At 45.3% G+C, this 19,628-nt stretch overlaps 3 protein-coding genes across 3 annotated transcripts in view; 2 read left to right on the top strand and 1 right to left on the bottom strand.

Moving 5' to 3' along the window:
* LOC121302440 (pituitary homeobox 3-like) overlaps positions 1 to 6,188 on the top strand; it is a 10,464-nt gene extending 4,276 nt beyond the window's left edge. Inside the window, exons 2-3 of the mRNA XM_041232423.1 lie at positions 3,962 to 4,164; positions 5,445 to 6,188. Of these exons, the coding sequence (XP_041088357.1) occupies positions 3,962 to 4,164; positions 5,445 to 5,975 (734 nt within the window). The 3' untranslated portion in view covers positions 5,976 to 6,188. The remainder of the gene's footprint in view (positions 1 to 3,961; positions 4,165 to 5,444) is intronic.
* A 4,051-nt stretch (positions 6,189 to 10,239) lies between these two features.
* mrps24 (mitochondrial ribosomal protein S24) lies at positions 10,240 to 12,237 on the bottom strand. The gene is made up of 4 exons (XM_041232030.1): positions 12,186 to 12,237; positions 11,434 to 11,514; positions 11,076 to 11,187; positions 10,240 to 10,719 (listed from the first exon to the last, which is right to left on the bottom strand). The coding sequence occupies exons 1-4, from the start codon at positions 12,225 to 12,227 to the stop codon at positions 10,436 to 10,438; spliced, it is 519 nt and encodes a 172-aa protein (XP_041087964.1). The 5' UTR covers positions 12,228 to 12,237; the 3' UTR covers positions 10,240 to 10,435.
* Positions 12,238 to 12,939: 702 nt separating this feature from the next.
* nudcd3 (NudC domain containing 3) lies at positions 12,940 to 18,705 on the top strand. The gene is made up of 6 exons (XM_041232487.1): positions 12,940 to 13,784; positions 15,593 to 15,933; positions 16,423 to 16,555; positions 16,803 to 16,946; positions 17,744 to 17,932; positions 18,058 to 18,705. Exons 1-6 carry the CDS (start codon positions 13,587 to 13,589, stop codon positions 18,166 to 18,168), a joined length of 1,116 nt encoding a protein of 371 aa, XP_041088421.1. The 5' UTR covers positions 12,940 to 13,586; the 3' UTR covers positions 18,169 to 18,705.
* The last annotated feature ends 923 nt before the right edge of the window (positions 18,706 to 19,628 follow it).

Below are 19,628 nucleotides of genomic sequence, written 5' to 3'. Positions count from 1 at the left end.
ATAGAATAATAATAATAATATAATAATTAATAATATAATAATAATAATATAATAATAATAAAAGTTTTTAACGCTTAACTTTTGTCACTATTGTTTGACTCTATACAAAACACACACACACACGCACACACGCGCACACACATTCATAAATGTACAAAAACACCGAAAAAAAAATAGAGAATTAATGAAAAGGAGAAAGGAGAGGTGAGGGAAGAAAGGATGAGGCTCTTGCTATATCTAGACAGAAATAAAGAAAGAAAGAAAGAAAGAAAAAAAAAAAAAAAAAAAAAAAGTAAAGCAAAGAAGAAGCAAAAAGAAAGCGACACAGAAAGAGGAAAGAAAAGTAAAAGAAAAGAATGAGTGAAAGAAAGAAAGAAAGAAAGAAAGGTGTGTTAATTGAATCTCGTGAAATATGTCACCTTACCGACGGGCTCCATGTATTTCGTACCTGAATGGAGTTGCTGAAGAAGGGCCGGATTCACGAAGCGCTTATCTGCTGCTAAATTTGCACTAACCCGAGACAACCTTCTCTCACAGAACACAATATCCGAGGACATTTTATTAAAGCTTGGATTAGTGACGAAACTAAATCACTGTACAGGGAAAAAAATACAGATCGAAACTCATAACACCAGAGAGAATGTGTAGCTCATATTATAATAGGGTTATGATCAACCATTATCCGATGTCTAACATTACATAATAAACTATGTATAATAATAATTAATAATAATATAATAATAATAATAATAATATAATATAATAATAAATTAATAATAATAAATAAATAGTTTAATAAATCATAGGCTAATGCGTTTGTGTTTGAGATTCTTTTTCCCCGAATATTCCTACATTTAACCCGCAATTATCCTGACATTAACACTCAAAAAGCAATTTTGTTATGTGCGATAGACAGCAACTTGTTAAAACTCGCTTTGACTAATTATTGACAGAAAAAGAAGGAGAGAAAAAAAGAGCCCGTCTTTGTTTCTTTGATCTGAGAATGAAGGTCTTTTCTCTCTCATACCCGATAACGGTGTTTTTATCAACACGGTTTTCAATGATAAACTACATTTTACTGCAGTCTGATGATAACAGACTGATATATACACGGGCGACGGTGCCAGGGCGTATCAATCGATCCAGAACTATAGCACTGCAAAAAAAAAAAAAGTCCATATCGATTGATACACCCTGTCCCTAGCTAAATCATTATGAATCCTTTCATGCATTCGACTTGCATGAAATATTGAATCTTTGGGGGGGGGGGGGGGGTGGGCGGTCAGGGGGGCGGGTGGTGGGGGGGGGGGGGGGGGCGGGGTTGGGGGCGCTCCCCCGAAATCGTTGGTGGCTTTGAACTCGCTCTATCTAGGAAAGCAACACAAACTGGGCACGCGGAGTTTGTTGTCCAAAAACTTCACTCAGACTGGAGCTAAAAGTTTTGCACCACCTAGAATTTTACTAACATTGAGACATAATTAAAAAAAAAAAAAAAAAAAAAAAAAAAAAAAAAACTTATTTGAACATTCACATAAGTTATATTTTTTAGAAACATCATGTAAATCAAATAAACTGCAAAATATTATCGCAAAAAGAGTCTACCGGAAGCAACAACAAACAAAAAAAGAGTCTACCGTAAGACCAACACAACAGTAGTACAGTCGTATTTCATGTTAGGTTTAAAAAGCAATTCAAAGTTTTTTTATATATATATATATATATATATATATTTTTTTGTTTATATTTTAATAAAATATACCATCATTTTGTTAAGTTTCTGAGGGAAAAACTCCACAGCGCTGGTGTGCAATGCAATACGCTAGCGTCACGTTACTCTACAGCTTTCACTGGACTTCTTGAAGCAAAATTAGTTTATCCTATAGGGTAATTTTAGGAACAACTGTCAACTTTCCCTTATTTGCCTGGACGCTCCCTTTTTTGGGCACTTCTCCCAGACAACACCCTTCACATCAGCACACCTTTTCAACTTCTGCAAAAGACAGGCTCGGCCCGAGGTTGCTGCATCCGCCGGCTGCATTCCGAGTTGGGTGTAGGACCCAGAGGAGCCCTCTGTCAGGCAAGATCACGCTTGACCCCTACGATGCATGACAGTGTCATAAGCCCACCTCGTCAGTAAAAAAAAAAAAGTTGGAAAACGTCATACTTTCTGTAAACTGCATAGGACGGTGGAACGTTGGAGCAAGACTGGTGACGTTAGTGGTAAGCACTAGAGAGCGCATAAAACACCAGCAAGCCAGCGGCGCTCGGAAAACAGCAAAGGAACTAAAACAAGATAGTTACACACGCAGAGGTAGCTTTGCATGCCGCATCTAGCTCAGCAAATGCGTGGCAGACCTCTTCCCCTACACACGCACACACGCGCATTGCAAAGTGTTCTGCAGCCAAGCGTAAAAGTCGCTCACACGGTGAAAGGCGCTTCTGTTAGAATTTCAGCATCAACGTCGATTTAGAAATCCAGATTTTAGCGTCTTTCATCGTGGAGCACCATCACAAAGCGCTTCTCGTTGGGTTTTCTTTGTTCTGTTCGTTTTTTGAAAAAAAGATGACACAGAACCGAAAAGAAGTGAAAAAAAACTAGCTTTTGTTTGTTTAGAAAATATATTTTCCAAAACTTCCATTTGAGAGAATTATTTGTCTAATACAAACTGTATTTGTCGCCCTAATGAACTGGAGTCTCACCTGAAAACAAAACCAGTCCCGTCATAGCAGCGGTTCTCAGACCGCGCGGTACTGTGACCGCCTTCTACTGATATAAATCACCATCTCGCTGCCCCATTAACTCTGCTGCAAATCACATTTAATAGAGAAAAGTGTAAGGTCCTGCACGCAGGAAATAACAACGCGCCTTATAAATACCATATGGGAGATACTGAAATTGGAGAAGGAATCTATGAAAAATACCCAGGAGTTTATGTTGACTCAGAAATGTCTTCATCTAGACAATGTGGGGAAGCTATACAAAAGGCCAACAAGATGCTCGGATATATTGTGAAAAGTGTTGAATTTAAATCAAGGGAAGTAGTGTTAAAACTGCACAATGCACTAGTAAGACCTCATCTTTAATATTGTGCTTAGTTCTGGTGACCTCGCTATAAAAAAGATATTGCTGCTCTAGAAAGAGTGCAAAGAAGAGCAACCAGAATTATTCCGGGTTTAAAAGGCGTGTCATATGCAGACAGGCTAAAATAATTGAATCTCTTCAGTCTTGAACAAAGAAGAGGACGCGGCGACCTAATTCAAGCATTCAAAATTCTAAAAGGTATTGACAATGTCGACCCAAGGGACTTTTTCAGCCTGAAAAAAGAAACAAGGACCAGGGGTCACAAATGGAGTTTAGAAAAAGGGGCATTCAAAACAGAAAATAGGAGGCACTTTTTTACAAAGAAAATCGTGAAGGTCTGGAATCAACTCCCCAGTAATGTTGTTGAAGCTGACACCCTGGGATCCTTCAAGAAGGTGCTTGATGAGATTCTGGAATCAATAAGCTACTAACAACCAAACGAGCAAGATGGGCCAAATGGCTTCCTCTCGTTTGTAAACTTTCTTATGTTCTTATGTTCTACTGCAGAATCGTTAGTACCGAGGAGCAAAACATGCATTACAAGGCAACATCAACAAAACGAATATAGCAATTGCTTATTTTTACTTAAGAATACTTTTAAAAAATGACGTTACTTGCAATGGGAGGGGTTGCATGGGCACACACATATGCTTCACTTAGGGATATGATAGATTGCAGAGTTTATAATAGCGCTGTTTCTCTATTTCTCTCTATATCAACTCCCCAGTAATGTTGTTGAAGCCGACACCCTGGGATCCTTCAAGAAGCTGCTTGATGAGATTCTGGGATCAATAAGCTACTAACAACCAAACGAGCAAGATGGGCCGAATGGCCTCCTCTCGTCTGTAAACTTTCTCGTGTTCTTATGTTCTTATTTAGACGGCTCGAGGTGCAAGTCGGGCTCCGAGTCGAGCTGCGATGAGGCGGCGGGGCTGCAGAAGAAGCAGAGGAGGCAGCGCACGCATTTCACCAGCCAGCAGCTGCAGGAGCTGGAGAGCACCTTCCAGAGCAACCGCTACCCGGACATGATCGCGCGGGAGGAGATCGCAGCCTGGACCAGCCTGAGCGAGGCCAGAGTCAGAGTGAGACACGTTTCCACTGCAACCCCCCCCCCCCCCACCCCACACACACACACGGTTCCACTGCAAACAGGTGACGTTGTTCCCTCGTCCCGTCCTGTCCCGACCCGGGCCTGGGCCGGACTCGGCACGCCCCACCCACAGATCTCAAAAAGAAAGAATTCGGGTTTGTTTAGGTTTCAGTTTGGAGTAGAACCTCTTTTGAGACCTCTGGGGTCCCAGTCTGGGGGGCTAGATGGCGCGCGAGGTCGCCTAATGTTAATGCACTAGAGACTGAACTTTCCTACAAAGGGCAACGTAGAAGGGCTGGACCGCCCGTGTTATTCTATGAGTTGCTCAGGGTCACACACACACACTGACACATACACACACACACACACACACACACACACAGCGAGTCAGAATTTTAGAATTGAGACAGAAATTAAAATTATATATACATATATAAACATAATTTCGATATTGTATTTAAAGTCATGCAGTCCAAAGAAACAACCACATGATATCGCCAAAGTCTAGCAGCACAGCGGTATTAGATTTTTCAATTTCTCATTTTTCAATTTTTGATTCAGTATCTGGGAAAACTACAAAGCGGTATTTAATTCAATATATTAACGTAACGTTATTGCATGCAACTTTATGAAGAAAAAAATAGTTCATTCTATAGGGTGATGCAAAACCTTTGGCCACAGCTGGAGACTCGGGTGCAGTTAGATCCCTTGCACGCCACCCCCCCCCCAGTCCCCCCCCCCCAGTCTGTAACCCAAAGGAATTTAGAAGTAATGATTCAGGAAACCTTCTTTGAGTGCCTTTGTCTTGTTTGAAGTCAGTACTAATCGTCAATGAAAAGAAACCATTATATCTTCCACTCGCTCACTTACCCACACACCTATCCACCTGGGCGGGGCGGCTTACAGAACGAGCCAGAACATCTCTGTGCGCAGAAGGAGGTCACATCCCTTCAAGGTACAGCATGAAACCCTAACTAAACAACCCGATTGTTTACTTAAACACCTCGCTGCCCTTCTGGAGGGGATCCAGTTGTCGTTTTTCACTGCAGCTTGGCAGCGTTCGGACCGGCAATTTTGTGGAATTTAAAGGTTATTTTTGGCATCCTGGATAGATCTGATTATAGCACAGCAATTAACAATACAGCACCCCACCCCCAGGTTTGACATGAATTCCGTGAGAATGGATTGAATAATAATAATAATATAATAATAATAATAATAATAATAATACAACCCCTGTCCTAATTTATTTATTTCTGTTTGTTTTCTCAGGTTTGGTTCAAGAACCGCAGAGCGAAATGGAGGAAGAAAGAGCGACACCAGCCGGCGGACATCTGCAAGCCCGGATTCAGCTCCCAGTTCAACGGACTGGTTTCGCCTTATGACGACATGTACGCCGGATACTCCCCGTACAACAACTGGGCCGCCAAGAGTTTCCATAGCAACAGCCTTCAGACCAAACCCGGCTTCCCATTTTTCAATCCCGGGAACGTGAACGCGCTCCCGACGCAGCCGCTGTTCCCGGCCCCGGCCCGGCCTCCTCCCCCCCACGCCGCCGGTGTGTCCGCGTTGCCTGCCCCGGTTACCGTGGGACTCGAGTCTGCGCTCAGCTCGGCAGTCACCTCATCCCCGTACGGAACCACCGCGTCTCCTTACCTGTACGGCAGAGACCCGACGTGCGGCTCCGGCTTGGCGAACCTGAGGCTGCGCGCCAAGCAGCACCCGCCTTTCGGATACGGACTGATGCCGAACCAAGCGCCCAGCCTGAACCCGTGTGAATACAGTATGGACCGGCCCCTATAGGAAAACACAGCGTCATACAGAAGAGGCGGACTTGTGCTTTTGTATTTTCAAGCATTCATATTATTATTTCATTAAAAAAATTAACGTATTTTAGGGTTCAATTGAGCAGAGTTTCAGCTTTTCCAGGGAAGTCCTACCATCGGGCGGAGGAGTTTGTTGCCGGATAACTTCACTCAGACTACAGGCCAAACGTTTAGCATCACCTAGAATTTTAGGACTCAGACATAATTTGCAAAAAATAAAAAATAAAAAAAAACAACTATATGAACATAATTTACATCATGCAATCAAAGAAACTACAAAATGATATACCATAATGGTACTAAAGTATTATTTCATGTTAGATTCCTTTTTTTAAATGTGTCAGTTTTTCGTTAAGTATATAGGAAAACTATGCAGCGGTGTGCAATTCAATATGTTAACAAGGGAACATTATTCAGCAGCTTTCATTGGACTCTATGAAGCTGAGTGAGTTCATTCTATATAGAGGGGGTGGAATTCAATATGTTAACAAGGGAACATTATTCAGCAGCTTTCACTGGACTCTATGAAGCTGAGGGAGTTCATTCTATATAGAGGGGGTGCAATTCAATATGTTAACAAGGGAACATTATTCAGCAGCTTTCACTGGACTCTATGAAGCTGAGTGAGTTCATTCTATATAGCGGGTGTGCAATTCAATATGTTAACAAGGGAACATTATTCAGCAGCTTTCATTGGACTCTATGAAGCTGAGTGAGTTCATTCTATATAGAGGGGGTGGAATTCAATATGTTAACAAGGGAACATTATTCAGCAGCTTTCACTGGACTCTATGAAGCTGAGTGAGTTCATTCTATATAGAGGGGGTGGAATTCAATATGTTAACAAGGGAACATTATTCAGCAGCTTTCACTGGACTCTATGAAGCTGAGAGAGTTCATTCTATATAGCAGGTGTGCAATTCAATATGTTAACAAGGGAACATTATTCAGCAGCTTTCACTGGACTATGAAGTTGAGTGAGTTCATTCTATATAGAGGGGGTGGAATTCAATATGTTAACAAGGGAACATTATTCAGCAGCTTTCACTGGACTCTATGAAGCTGAGTGAGTTCATTCTATATAGAGGGGGTGGAATTCAATATGTTAACAAGGGAACATTATTCAGCAGCTTTCATTGGACTCTATGAAGCTGAGAGAGTTCATTCTATATAGCAGGTGTGCAATTCAATATGTTAACAAGGGAACATTATTCAGCAGCTTTCACTGGACTCTATGAAGCTGAGTGAGTTCATTCTATATAGCGGGTATGCAATTCAATATGTTAACAAGGGAACATTATTCAGCAGCTTTCATTGGACTCTATGAAGCTGAGTGAGTTCATTCTATATAGAGGGGGTGGAATTCAATATGTTAACAAGGGAACATTATTCAGCAGCTTTCACTGGACTCTATGAAGCTGAGGGAGTTCATTCTATATAGAGGGGGTGCAATTCAATATGTTAACAAGGGAACATTATTCAGCAGCTTTCACTGGACTCTATGAAGCTGAGTGAGTTCATTCTATATAGCGGGGGTGGAATTCAATATGTTAACAAGGGAACATTATTCAGCAGCTTTCACTGGACTCTATGAAGCTGAGTGAGTTCATTCTATATAGCGGGTGTGCAATTCAATATGTTAACAAGGGAACATTATTCAGCAGCTTTCACTGGACTCTATGAAGCTGAGTGAGTTCATTCTATATAGAGGGGGTGGAATTCAATATGTTAACAAGGGAACATTATTCAGCAGCTTTCACTGGACTCTATGAAGCTGAGCGAGTTCATTGTAGAGGGTGATGCAATGCGTTTGGTCAGAGCTGTAGATGGTTTTCTATCCTGCTATTCACACAGCTGATGGCTGATCGAGGTTTTTTTTTTTGCCAGCCAGCCAGCGAAGAAGCTAGTCACATGACTTTTTACATCTCTTTCATTGGCTGATGTATTCTATGACGTAATGCTGCGTCTAAAAAAATCAACAGTCCCTTGATACAGTTGCTTGCAACAAAGTTGCCTGAAACCTGTAGCTTGCACGTCACTTCCTACAAAAAAGCATAGCTTTCAACATTTTTCTAGCAACATGTAGATTAGTGTCCCCTCGGCTTTAAGTAATCCCATACTTGACATGACGTTCCACTTGCGATTTTCTGCCATCTACTGGTTTAAAATGTCAATGCATGTAAACTTTCTTGGTATTGTGACAAACCGGCAGATGGCGCTGCTGAGCACTCCCATTCAACACAATGGGACTGATTGGCTCACGAGTGGATTTCATGCAAACTCAGATTTGGGGGGGAGGGGGGTTAGCGAGTTATACAGCCAGGGCTGGGCAGCTCAGTTGATTAAGAGGATCCTTAATAAAGCCTCATCTGCATTTTCCGGTGTGATTAATTCAGCCTCTCTTTTGTTGCACGAAAATAACGCGAAACAGAACATCTAGACAGCTGCTCCCAGGATTTTATACCAAATTAAAGTCATGTGTATTCATCTTTATTATCAGAAAAAAAAAACAATCCTAAATTAAGCCATTCAACAACCATACCAAAACATGTACCCGTTTAAACAGTGATACACATTCAATATGTCTTAAAATCACATCCTCGTGATTCACATCCTTCTTCCACCGAGCACGTCACCACACCAAACAGCCCGGAGTGTTTAGAACAGATCCTAGCTATGCACTCATTTATAATGCCAGTGTAACTGATATTTCCCTATAAAACCCTATTTACGTTAAGATTACAGGCTGCTACTGATGACAGTACTGCATGGAAAGCTCTGGGTGTGAGAATCTCAATTTCCGCTCAGTAATCACTCATATAGAAACAATAGGCACTGGTGTGTGAAAATGTTCGACAGCTTTGTGCTTTAATCAGGCGTCTTAAACAACTTTTAAAAAGTCTCCTGCGTTTTATCATGTGTGGCTGTGTGTTCCTTTTCTCTGACTATTTTAAATGAACTGCACATGTGCTCTGTTAAAGACATCCATTCAGTATAGACGATCGATGGTTGGCCTATACCGACAGCTGTTCTGAGAATTTCAGTTAAGTTGATTTGAGGCGCACAACGCTGCAGGTGCATTATACTGCGCTTCTAAAGATTATTACAGTATTATTATTTTGAGTCTGGACTTGTTGAAATGACGTAGCGCTCCCATCCATTTATTAAGAGAGATTTAACGATTTGAAGAAGTGTTTGCGTGAGGCATGAGAAAGAGAGAGAGAAAGGGAGGAGATAAAGGGAGGGGGAGAGGGAGGAGAGGAAAGAGAGAGAAAGGGAGAGAGGAAGGAGAGAGAGAGGAGGAGAAAGACAGAGAGGGGGAAGGAGAGAGGGGAGAAAGGGGGGAGAGGGAGGAGAGAGGGGGAGAGGGAGAGAGGAGAGTGAGAGAGAAGAGAGGGAGAGAGTAGGGGCTAGCACAAGGACATTATATTAGTTCTATATTTTATATTGCCCCCCCCCACCCCCAATTACGTCATTAGCATAGGGAAGCATTGTAAAGCACAGAGAGGTCTGGTAAAGCATAGGGAAGCATTGTAAAGCACAGAGAGGTCTGGTAAAGCATAGGGAAGCATTGTAAAGCACAGAGAGGTCTGGTAAAGCATAGAGAGGGGTGGTACCTCTATCATTCACTCTCTCCCTCCACCTCTATCATTCTCTCTCTCAGTTGTTTCTTGTGAAGCAGGGTGATGAGTCCGAGGCTGTGTTCCGACGCCTCCTGGTGGAGGACAGGCGCCCCAACGGCGGTCCCTCATACCCCGACTTCCTGTACCACGTGCATGTGTCCACACTGCAGCTGCTCAAGTGAACGCCACGCACCCCAGGGCAACGCCAGCCGAGATTGAAATTAAAATCAAATCTTTGTTCAATTACAATTGCGCTCCACTAATTATACTGGGTGCGCGAGAAGGTGGAAGTGAGAGCGAGTGTGTGCTTGAGTCTGGGAGTGAGAGTGAGAGTGTGCTTGAGTCTGGGAGTGAGAGCAAGTGTGTGCTCAAGTCTGGGAGAGAGAGCGAGTGTGTGTTGAGTCTGTGTGTGTGTGTGTTGAGTCTGTGTGTGCAAGTGAGTGTTGAGTCTGGATGTGAGAGTGAGTGTTGAGTCTGGGTTGAGTCTGGGTGTGTGAGTGTGTGTTGAGTCTGGATGTGAGAGTGTGTGTTGAGTCTGGTTGGGAGTGTGTGTTGAGTCTGTGTTGAGTCTGGGTGTGTGAGTGCCACTAGCAGACTAATAGAAGGCATGAACACAAGTCCTTTGCACACTCCAGGTTTATTTACATGAAGAAAAAACAGGCAGGCTTTACTGTAAGTGGTCAGAGATCTTGGTTCAGTTTCCCAGTTCAGGACTCAGGGGTGCAACATGAGTGCCCAGCTCCCTGTACCAACACTGCGCCTGCCCTGGGAGAGTCTTCCTGTCTCCCTGCGCAACACAGAGTCCAGCCCCCGCTCAGAGGTACTTGTACGGTACCCTCTCGTCCAGCGTCTGCACCTCCAGCTTCACGGGACACTTGTAGAAGTGCGAGAGGAGGGTCTCACTGTACCCCAGCAGGAAGTAGAATTTCTGGGGCGGCAGCCTCTGCAGGAAGACGGCGCAGACCGTGAGCGCGTTGCCGCGCCGCTTGATCACAACGTCGTTCGCCAGGCAGCCGTGGAACGTACCAAAGATGAACTTGCGGATAAACACGTCCTCCACGGTCCGCTCGGCGGCCCCCTCCTCTCCATCCAGGTTACCTGCAGGGGGGGGCGGTAGACATATAAGAGGCTCGCTGGTCCAGTGGTTAAAGAAAGGGGTCTTGATACCAGGAGGTTCAAATCCCAGCCACTGACTCGCTGTGTGAAACCCTGAGCGAGTCACTGAACCTCCTTGTGCTCCGTCCTTCGAATGAGACGCAAAACAAACGAGGTCCTATTGGAAGAGACTCTGCAGCAGCAGCAGTTGTTGATGAAGCAGAGTTCACCCCCCTAGTCTCTGTGAGTCGCTTTGGATAAAAGCATCTGCTAAATGACTAATTAATAATAATAACAGTAACAATATTTGTTTGTAAAATGCATACAGTATGAGCCAGTGTTTACTGGGAGGGACTCACTGCTGTGCTGGGAGAGCCAGCCCTTGCGGTGTGCGATGAAGTGGGGCGGATGGGCCTGTTCGTACGTCACAGGCCTGTCCCCTTTCCCGACCCGGACCCGCGCCGCTCGGTTCTGAAACAAAGACGAGCAGCCAAGTCAAACACGCCCTCACCCACACACTCAGGCAAACACTCCCTCACCCACACACTCAGGCAAACACTCCCTCACCCACACACTCAGGCAAACACTCCCTCAACCAAACACTCAGCACCATCAACGACACAAGTTTCCACTAGAAGACGCTGAGAAAGACTTCTAGTGGATATTTCACCTGATAATGAAAATACAAACGATGCGTTAGGATAGCGGTAAGTTTACCTTCAGACAGACTGTAGAGGTCTGGAAGCCTCGATAGCCAGGGCCATACCAGGGTTGAGCGGCGCACCGGCTCAGAGCGCCCTGCGCACAGACACAGACACACACACATAGAGAAAAGCACGTCAGAAAGTACAGGGCAGATGCGGAGGCCCGTTCGGCCCATCCAAACTCGACCGGTTCCGAGCAGCTGCCTAATCTCAGAACTTTGTCAAGTTAAAAAAAACACACCCCTGTATTTGTACAACACGGCTAGGTAACCCGCTCCATACCCCCGCTGGCCGACCAGATCACACTGAAGCGTGTTTTTATTTGGAAAAGCATTGAAGTGTCGTTTTGTATCCGCATAACCCAGTCGAATTGTATTTTCCGAGACGAAAATAAGCACGTTGTTGTCTGCAAACCCGCTACTGCTGCACTTCCAAACCGAATGAGAGAAGACTCCAGAGATGCACCCTACTCAGATCCATCCAGACGGCTGCCGTGCTGATGCGCTGGGGAGACCGCACTGGGTTGGTCCCCGGAGCCAGCATCGCAGCCGTCGTGCGTGCTGATGCGCTGGGGAGGCAAAATAAACTGATCCCCGGAGCCAGCATTATCAGATGGAAAGCAGCGCAAATGCATGGATTACCTTGGCGAGAGCCGAGTTCAAATCAGCATGAAGTTTAACATCTACTCTCATGTAATGGAAATCAGTATATTATTATTATTAATTTCATCACTGTGAAAGAGATCGTCTCGGAACGTTTTCATACCGATAATAAATTCAAGGGTCTGCTCCTCAAGGACACCGCCATTTTGAACAGCTGGAGGGGCCAGGAACCCTAATCCTGTCGAGAAGGGATCCTCCACTAGCGAAGACTTGAAGCTAAATTATTTAATTGCAACCCGTTCGGCTGCGGACTGCGTGCTGTGACCCGGAGCTGGCTGCTCTTGGGTTCTCTGTCTTTCTGACGCCACACGCAGCTGATAGAGAAAACGGCCTTCAGCAAACCACTGCGGCTTTGCAGCAACTATTCTGGCGCGCGACGTAAACAATTTGTAGAGCACGCGCTGTCCCGAAGGCGGCATTGTCGGCGCATCTAGAGGTCACAGCGGGGGGGGGGGCGTGTGACCCCGGGAACACTCTCGCATGAAGCATAGCGCCGACACGCGCTGCACAGAAGAGCCGGCGCCTTGCCCGTTAATCCAAAACGGCTTGCGTCACTGTGTGTGATTAACAGCCCTGCTGCAGGCTTTACCCCCGATGACAGACGTATATGAACTGCAAAAGATGTATCTGACTTCAAAAGTTATGACATATTATTATTATTATTTATTATTATTGTTATTATTATTGTTCACTCGTGATTCTGCATCGTCTCTGTGGCTCGCAGCCCTATCCAGCCTTTTCAAAGCTGCGCAGCGCTGTGCAGAATCTGCGCGCATTTCTGTGGGTGGAGTTGAGTGACGTCACGCATCTCCGTCAGGCTGCGCAGATCTGCGCTACAAGAACACGCGAGCTAACGGTATTCACTGCATGGTAAATGGTTTCAGATATCTGTAATTATTATTATTATTATTATTATTATTATTATTATTATTATTATTACTGGGCCGTGTGTAACCTGTAAATCGTCCCGTCTCTGACAGAGCGAGCAAAATGTCAATGACACTTACAAATATATAAATATATTTTGGCTAAATTGTAAATGTTGAAAAAAAAACACAAACCCCACACGACCGCCAAACACCGGAAACAGGTGAAAATGAGTATCACTGAAAACCGTTCGCAAAACAAGCTTGTTAAAGAGACGGACCCGGCACCTGGATCTACTTCTTAGTTGTTTCTGCACGGACATTTTACAGTGAAGTACAAAAGAAAAGAAAAGAAAGGAAAAGAAACGAAACAAGCCAGCCAGCCTGGAGTTTGCGAGCCCCGCAATAAACAGCCGCTTCTGTGATATACACCGGGCTGTAAGCAGCCGCTTCTGTGATATACACCGGGCTGTAAGCAGCCGCTTCTGTGATATACACCGGGCTGTAAGCAGCCGCTTCTGTGATATACACCGGGCTGTAAGCAGCCGCTTCTGTGATATACACCGGGCTGTAAGCAGCCGCTTCTGTGATATACACCGGGCTGTAAACCGCTTCCTCTGCGCCGGGGCTTTGCTTGCATGTCTTCGCAGGCGGCGATGACGGATCTGTACGACCAGGCGCTGCTGGGGATCCTGCAGCACGTCGGGGACATCCAGAATTTCCTGCAGGTTTATTTCGGGTTTCTCTACCGAAAAACCGACTTTTACCGACTGCTGACCAGTCCCGCCGACAAGATGGGCTTCCCTCCGGGCATAGCCGAGAAAATGGTTCTGAAGGTAACAGCGGTGATAATATATTTAAAACATCTTGACTGAATCCTCACGTTTAAAATGTTTTTTTTTTTTTTTTTTAAATGATATTCTGCATTCACCCTTAACCCTTATTATGTCAATTTAACAACATAAAGTAATAGTACAGATGTTTATGAAAAACTGTGCAGATCGTCTCTCTCAGTAGAGGCGCTTTCTCTACGTGAACGACACGGCATTTTAATGAAGCCTCGTCACTTTACACTCTCCTGGTTTCAGCCGCTTTTGTTTTTTTTTGACAGTGTCACTCCTAAACGAAATGAAATGACAGCTGCGTTTTGATGACTTGTTCTGTTTTTATTGAATCTCACTTAGATGATGATGATGATGTTGTTGTTGTTGTTATTAGGACGTTCTCATGATCTCGGCGTGCCTCTCTCGTCGCGTTAACAGCACGGCGTCGCTGTGTAGTCGCTTCCAAAGTTTCAAATCTTAGATTTCTTTTTCAATCTATTGCATTTCTGTTAACCTAACACACACACACAAACACACACACACACACACAAAGTACAGCCGGGTAGTAAAGTGTCATAAAGCACACACAGCACAAACACAAACACAGAGAGGTCTGGTAAAGCACAGGGAAGCATTGTAAAGAACAGAGGTATGATAAAGCACAGAGAGGTCTGGTAAAGCATAGGGAAGCATTGTAAAGCACAGAGAGGTCTGGTAAAGCATAGGGAAGCATTGTAAAGCACAGAGAGGTCTGGTAAAGCATAGGGAAGCATTGTAAAGCACAGAGAGGTTGGTAAAGCACAGGGAAGCATTGTAAAGCACAGAGAAAAGCACAGTCATGGTAAAGCATAGGAGGTCTGGTAAGCATAGGGAAGCATTGTAAAGCACAGAGAGGTCTGGTAAAGCATAGGCAAGCATTGTAAAGCACAGAGAGGTCTGGTAAAGCATAGGGAAGCATTGTAAAGCACAGAGAGGTCTGGTAAAGCATAGGGAAGCATTGTAAAGCACAGAGAGGTCTGGTAAAGCATAGGGAAGCATTGTAAAGCACAGAGAGGTCTGGTAAAGCATAGGGAAGCATTGTAAAGCACAGAGAGGTCTGGTAAAGCATAGGGAAGCATTGTAAAGCACAGAGAGGTCTGGTAAAGCATAGGGAAGCATTGTAAAGCACAGAGAGGTCTGGTAAAGCATAGGGAAGCATTGTAAAGCACAGAGAGGTCTGGTAAAGCATAGGCAAGCATTGTAAAGAACAGAGGTATGATAAAGCACAGGGAAGCATTGTAAAGCACAGAGAGCTCTGAACAGAAAATAGGAGGCACTTTTTTACACAGAGAATTGTGAGGGTCTGGAATCAACTCCCCAGTAATGTTGTTGAAGCTGACACCCTGGGATCCTTCAAGAAGCTGCTTGATGAGATTCTGGGATCAATAAGCTACTAACAACCAAACAAGCAAGATGGGCCGAATGGCTTCCTCTCGTTTGTAAACTTTCTTATGTTCTTATGTCTGGTAAAGCACAACACACCAGGGTAAATGCACAGTGAACCTCTGTAAGGATAACAACTTTTTGACAAAGTCTTTCTCAATGTCTTCAGTTTTGCTATACCAAAGAAGTTCAATGCAGGGATGTAAATAAAACTCCTGTTGAGATCCAGTCCTGGTTTCACTAGGAGTTTGATCAGACACACCTGAGCTTGTTACCTAGACACACTGTGAGCTGATCAAGCTGCTAGTAAAACCTGGAACAGGAGTCTTATTGCCATCCCTGGGTCAGGGCATACTGAAATCATTATCCACAGATTAGATCTGCATTTTATCTTTCAGACCTTCAAGGCGTTCGAGAGGGTGGCGCTGCAGGACCACGAGAGGAGTGTGCGGGAGGCGGAGGAGAGGCTGAGGAAACAGCAGCAGGAGGAGGAGGAGAGGAGATCAGCTCCCCCTGTTGTGGGGGAGGAAGAGGTGGAAGTGGAGTCCACAGCAGAGGAGGTGCCAGCGACTGAACTGGAGCAGGAGAAACCAGTACAGGCAGAGCCCCAGTCCCACTCCCAGCCAGGAGAGCCGCTCGACCCTGCAGCCAGTGCCAGCGGCGGTCTTGACACCTCTGGGACACAAGGGGGCGCTGTCTCTGCCGAGCCACTCATGCCAGACGCAGCCAATCCAGAACAGTGAGTGTCTGTAGAGAGATAATTAGGGCTTGACGTTTGAGACGTTTTTCTGTTTCCTGATTAAACTTGGAAAAAGATCCAAGTTACAACAGAGTCTCCCCCAACTAGATTTTCTTTTGCAAGTCTAGCATTTAAAAGCTCCTTGATTTGTAGCAAACAAACCCCGTCTTTAATTGGTACTTTTCTCCTTGTTAGGACAGCATAACAACCGCTAATTTCCATTTAAATGGAGGCAGAGATTTGGAAAATAAAAACTCAAAAGTTCAAGCTCTAAATATAGATGTCATCTTGCTTGATTCTACAGGCGTGGGAGTAAGACTCCCGTTGCAGAGCAGTTTAATCCATTCCTCGTTTCACAGTTTAGTGAGACGCACCTGAGCTTGTTACCGAGGCACACTGGGGCTGATCAAGCTGCTAGTAAAACCTGGAGTGGGTGACACTGCCGTGCAATAGGAGTCTGATTCCCAGCCCTGTGTGTCTGTGTCTCAGGGCTCAGGAGCTGTTCCAGGCAAACCCAGACAGCTACAATGGAGCAGTGCGGGAGAACTACACCTGGTCCCAGGATTACACTGACCTGGAGATCAGGGTGCCCGTCCCCAAGGGCGTGGTCAAGGGGCGGCAGGTGAGGACGGCTAGACACACACACACACACGGAGACGCGCACACACACACTGACGCACACACACTGAGACACACAGGCACACACACTGAGACATGCACACACTGAGGCACACAAACACTGAGACACACAGACACATACACCCTGAGACGCGCGCACACACACCGAGGCATGCACACACAATGAGGCACCCAGATTTTGGATTTTGTGCAGGTTCTTGATCAGTGTTCTGTGCCTCTCTGGGTTCTAGGTGTCGGTGGATATCCAGAGTGGCTCCCTGCGCGTGGCGGTGCTGGAGGGAGGCGGCGAGAGAGTGCTGATGGAAGGGAGACTCACTCACAGGATCAACACAGAGAACTCCCTGTGGAGCCTAGCCCCCGGGGAGTGCGTCCTGGTGAGCCGACAATGCCTCCCATTGTTCAGAAAGGAGATCCATAGAATTGAAACAAACGACTTCATGAACTGAGCCCTAAATACCTCCCTAAAAGTTGTGCTTTGAATTGAGACCTTGGCTTTGCCCACTGGAGCGTGTTAGTCACCCCTATGCAGGCAGAACTATGATGAAGTGTAGGTCTCCCTGGGTAAGAGCATCTGCTAAATATTATTAATAATAATAATACTATGAGTTGGATGACAGCAGGGGAATGGGGGGGGGGTAGGATAAGGGGTTTGTAGATGGAGGGTTATAGATAGTTCTGCGTTTGCTTCAGGGGCCGGATTCTCCTGTCAGCAATGCAGCCCCGTTTTCATTCTCGCTTCTTCAGCGGCGCATCAGGGTCCCGGTTCTCTGCAGGCGTGTGTTTATCATCTCCTGTTAATTGCACCGTGCTTCCGCCAACACACACTTTTTCTTTCTCTTCTTTTGTCTCTGGCTGCTTTCTTCGCTCGTTTATTATTATTATTATTATTGTTGTTGTTGTTTGGTTTAACCCTTTAAGGTTGTGCAGTGTTTGAGGTTAGCGCGCAGCTGTATTGAAGACAGCTGAAGGATTTGCTGCAGGGAAGCCTGCCAATAATGCATGCTCTGACTCTCTCCTTTCTTTCCTTCTCGCTCTCCTTTCTTTCTCTCGTCTCTCCTCTCTCTCTGTCTCTCCCTTCCCCCTCTCGCTCTCTCTTTCTCTCTCCCCTCCCCCTCTCTCTTTCTCTCTCTCTCTCTCTCTCTCTCTCTCTCTCTCTCTCTCCCTCTCCCAGGTGAGTCTCAGTAAGGTGGGAGAGTGCTGGTGGCAGGCTGTGCTAGAGGGCGAGGAGGCGATCGATGTCAACAAGATCAACCGTGAACGAAGCATGGCCACCGTGGACGAGGAGGAGCACGCCGTGCTGGACCGGCTCACCTTCGACTACCAGCGCAAGCTGCAGGGCAAGCCACAGAGCCACGAGCTGGTGAGCAGGCTGATGGGAGCAGCTATAACAGAGACCATTTAAACTGGTAGCAGACCACAGGTGACTGAATTTAACCTGTGCGCTTTTCTCCTCCCCCTCCTCTCCCCTCCCTCTCCCTGTTTCAGAAAGTCCACGAGATGCTGAAGAAAGGCTGGGAGGCCGAGGGCTCCCCTTTCAAGGGGCAGCAGTTTGACCCCTCCATGTTCGACATCCCGCAGGGGGCTGTGCAGTTCTGATCCCGACCAGCGGGGGGGGGGGGGGGGGGGGGTGTAAGGGAGGTGGGTTTAGTTTCTGCTATTTTTACATAGTGAATAGACGCACGTGGACTGGTTGCCAGGCGGAGCCCTGCTCACAGAGCTGTGAGGTTGTTGTTTTTTTTCAGTCAGTATATCTGTGTCATTGAGAGACTGAAAAAGTGAATCAAACCAGATCCTTTTATCACAGCGCTTTGCAATTCCACTGCAGTGCTTTTTACATTGCTTTGCAAATCGGGGGATAGCAGTGTGATCCAGTCCTGGTTTCACTGGGAGTTTAATAATTTGACACACCTGAGCTTGTTAGTGAGACACACTGGGGCTGATCAAGCTGGTAGTAAAACCTGGACTGGATTACGCCGCTGTGCAAGAGGAGTCGTCTTTCTACGCCTAATTCCATCCTGGTTTAATTTATTGCTTCTTTGGTTTTCATTTTATTTTGTTTTCTGATCTTCTTGCCTAATAATGTAAAGAGCCACAACACTGTAAAAAAATAATAAAATAAAATAAAGGCATGTTGTTTCTAAATTTATTTGTATTTATTGCATTTGCATAGAGCGCTTTCTTTACAAAAGTATCACAAAGCACTGTACAGTAGAGAGAACAAACCAAATGCATTTGTATAGCAGGTCACACACACACACACACACACAACTACCACAGCCAGATTACACATAACACAAAAACAGCAATTTAAAAGTTATCATTAAAACCCACGCAGATACCAAAGCCGTTTTGTAAAAGTTTGTATTAAAAAAAAAAAAAAAAAAAAAAAAAAAAAAACAACTTGGTTTCTCTGATCAAAATGGGATTTAAAAAAATATATTTTCGTCTTCAATATTTGAAGGGACAAAAGACGGGTCTGTGCCACAAATAAATAATGATGCTCACTTTATTGTTTATATATATAATTGCAACGAGGTTTTGCACGAAACCAACCCGGGTTTCGCGTGTGCTGACCGGTGGGATCCGCTCGGTTTTCCGAACGGGCAGTGTGGTCCTCAAAATTGATATTTAAATGAAGAAACCGTTTGAAGAAGAACCGCTGAAATATCTATAATGCATTATTCGATAGATAATATGTTTGGCTGTTTTGGGGCTGAAGATACGACGCCTTTTCAAGCGCTTTTAATTCCAGCCAGCGGGTCGCGATGCGAGACTTGAGAAAAAGCAACGATCGTCACAAACCCAAGCAGCGGTTCTGTCTCTCAATGGTGAATCAGAGCTCTCTGATCGGTCCTCCCTGCGCAGCTTCTTCAAAGAGGTTTATGTGTGTCTTTCCAAACCCGACGCGGTTGCTTAGCAGCAGGATTCCGGTAAAGCCGCTGTCTGGGGTTATATATCAACGCTCCCACTGCGACGATTGCTGTTGAATGTGTTTACTGCACAGTTTCGGCCAAACGCATTGCATCCTGCTGCAGAATGAACTCGCGGTGCTGCAG

The sequence above is a fragment of the Polyodon spathula genome, chromosome 29, assembly GCF_017654505.1.
Source record: "Polyodon spathula isolate WHYD16114869_AA chromosome 29, ASM1765450v1, whole genome shotgun sequence".
In the NCBI taxonomy this organism is placed as follows: domain Eukaryota; kingdom Metazoa; phylum Chordata; class Actinopteri; order Acipenseriformes; family Polyodontidae; genus Polyodon; species Polyodon spathula.
Note: the sequence above shows the minus strand (reverse complement) of the source record. Positions and strands in the feature narration are given on the sequence as shown.

What these genes read in the sequence shown, in the direction of transcription:
- mrps24 (XM_041232030.1), bottom strand. Translation starts at nt 12,227, where the DNA reads ATGGCGGTGTCCTTGAGGAGCAGACCCTTGAATTTATTATCG. An exon ending in GACCCTTGAATTTATTATCG is followed by an intron (nt 11,515 to 12,185) that starts GTATGAAAACGT and finishes GTCTGTGCGCAG; the next exon opens with GGCGCTCTGAGCCGGTGCGC. An exon ending in CTGGCTCTCCCAGCACAGCA is followed by an intron (nt 10,720 to 11,075) that starts GTGAGTCCCTCC and finishes CCCCCCCTGCAG; the next exon opens with GTAACCTGGATGGAGAGGAG.
- nudcd3 (XM_041232487.1), top strand. Translation starts at nt 13,587, where the DNA reads ATGTCTTCGCAGGCGGCGATGACGGATCTGTACGACCAGGCGCTGCTG. An exon ending in CCGAGAAAATGGTTCTGAAG is followed by an intron (nt 13,785 to 15,592) that starts GTAACAGCGGTG and finishes TTTATCTTTCAG; the next exon opens with ACCTTCAAGGCGTTCGAGAG. An exon ending in GACGCAGCCAATCCAGAACA is followed by an intron (nt 15,934 to 16,422) that starts GTGAGTGTCTGT and finishes TCTGTGTCTCAG; the next exon opens with GGCTCAGGAGCTGTTCCAGG.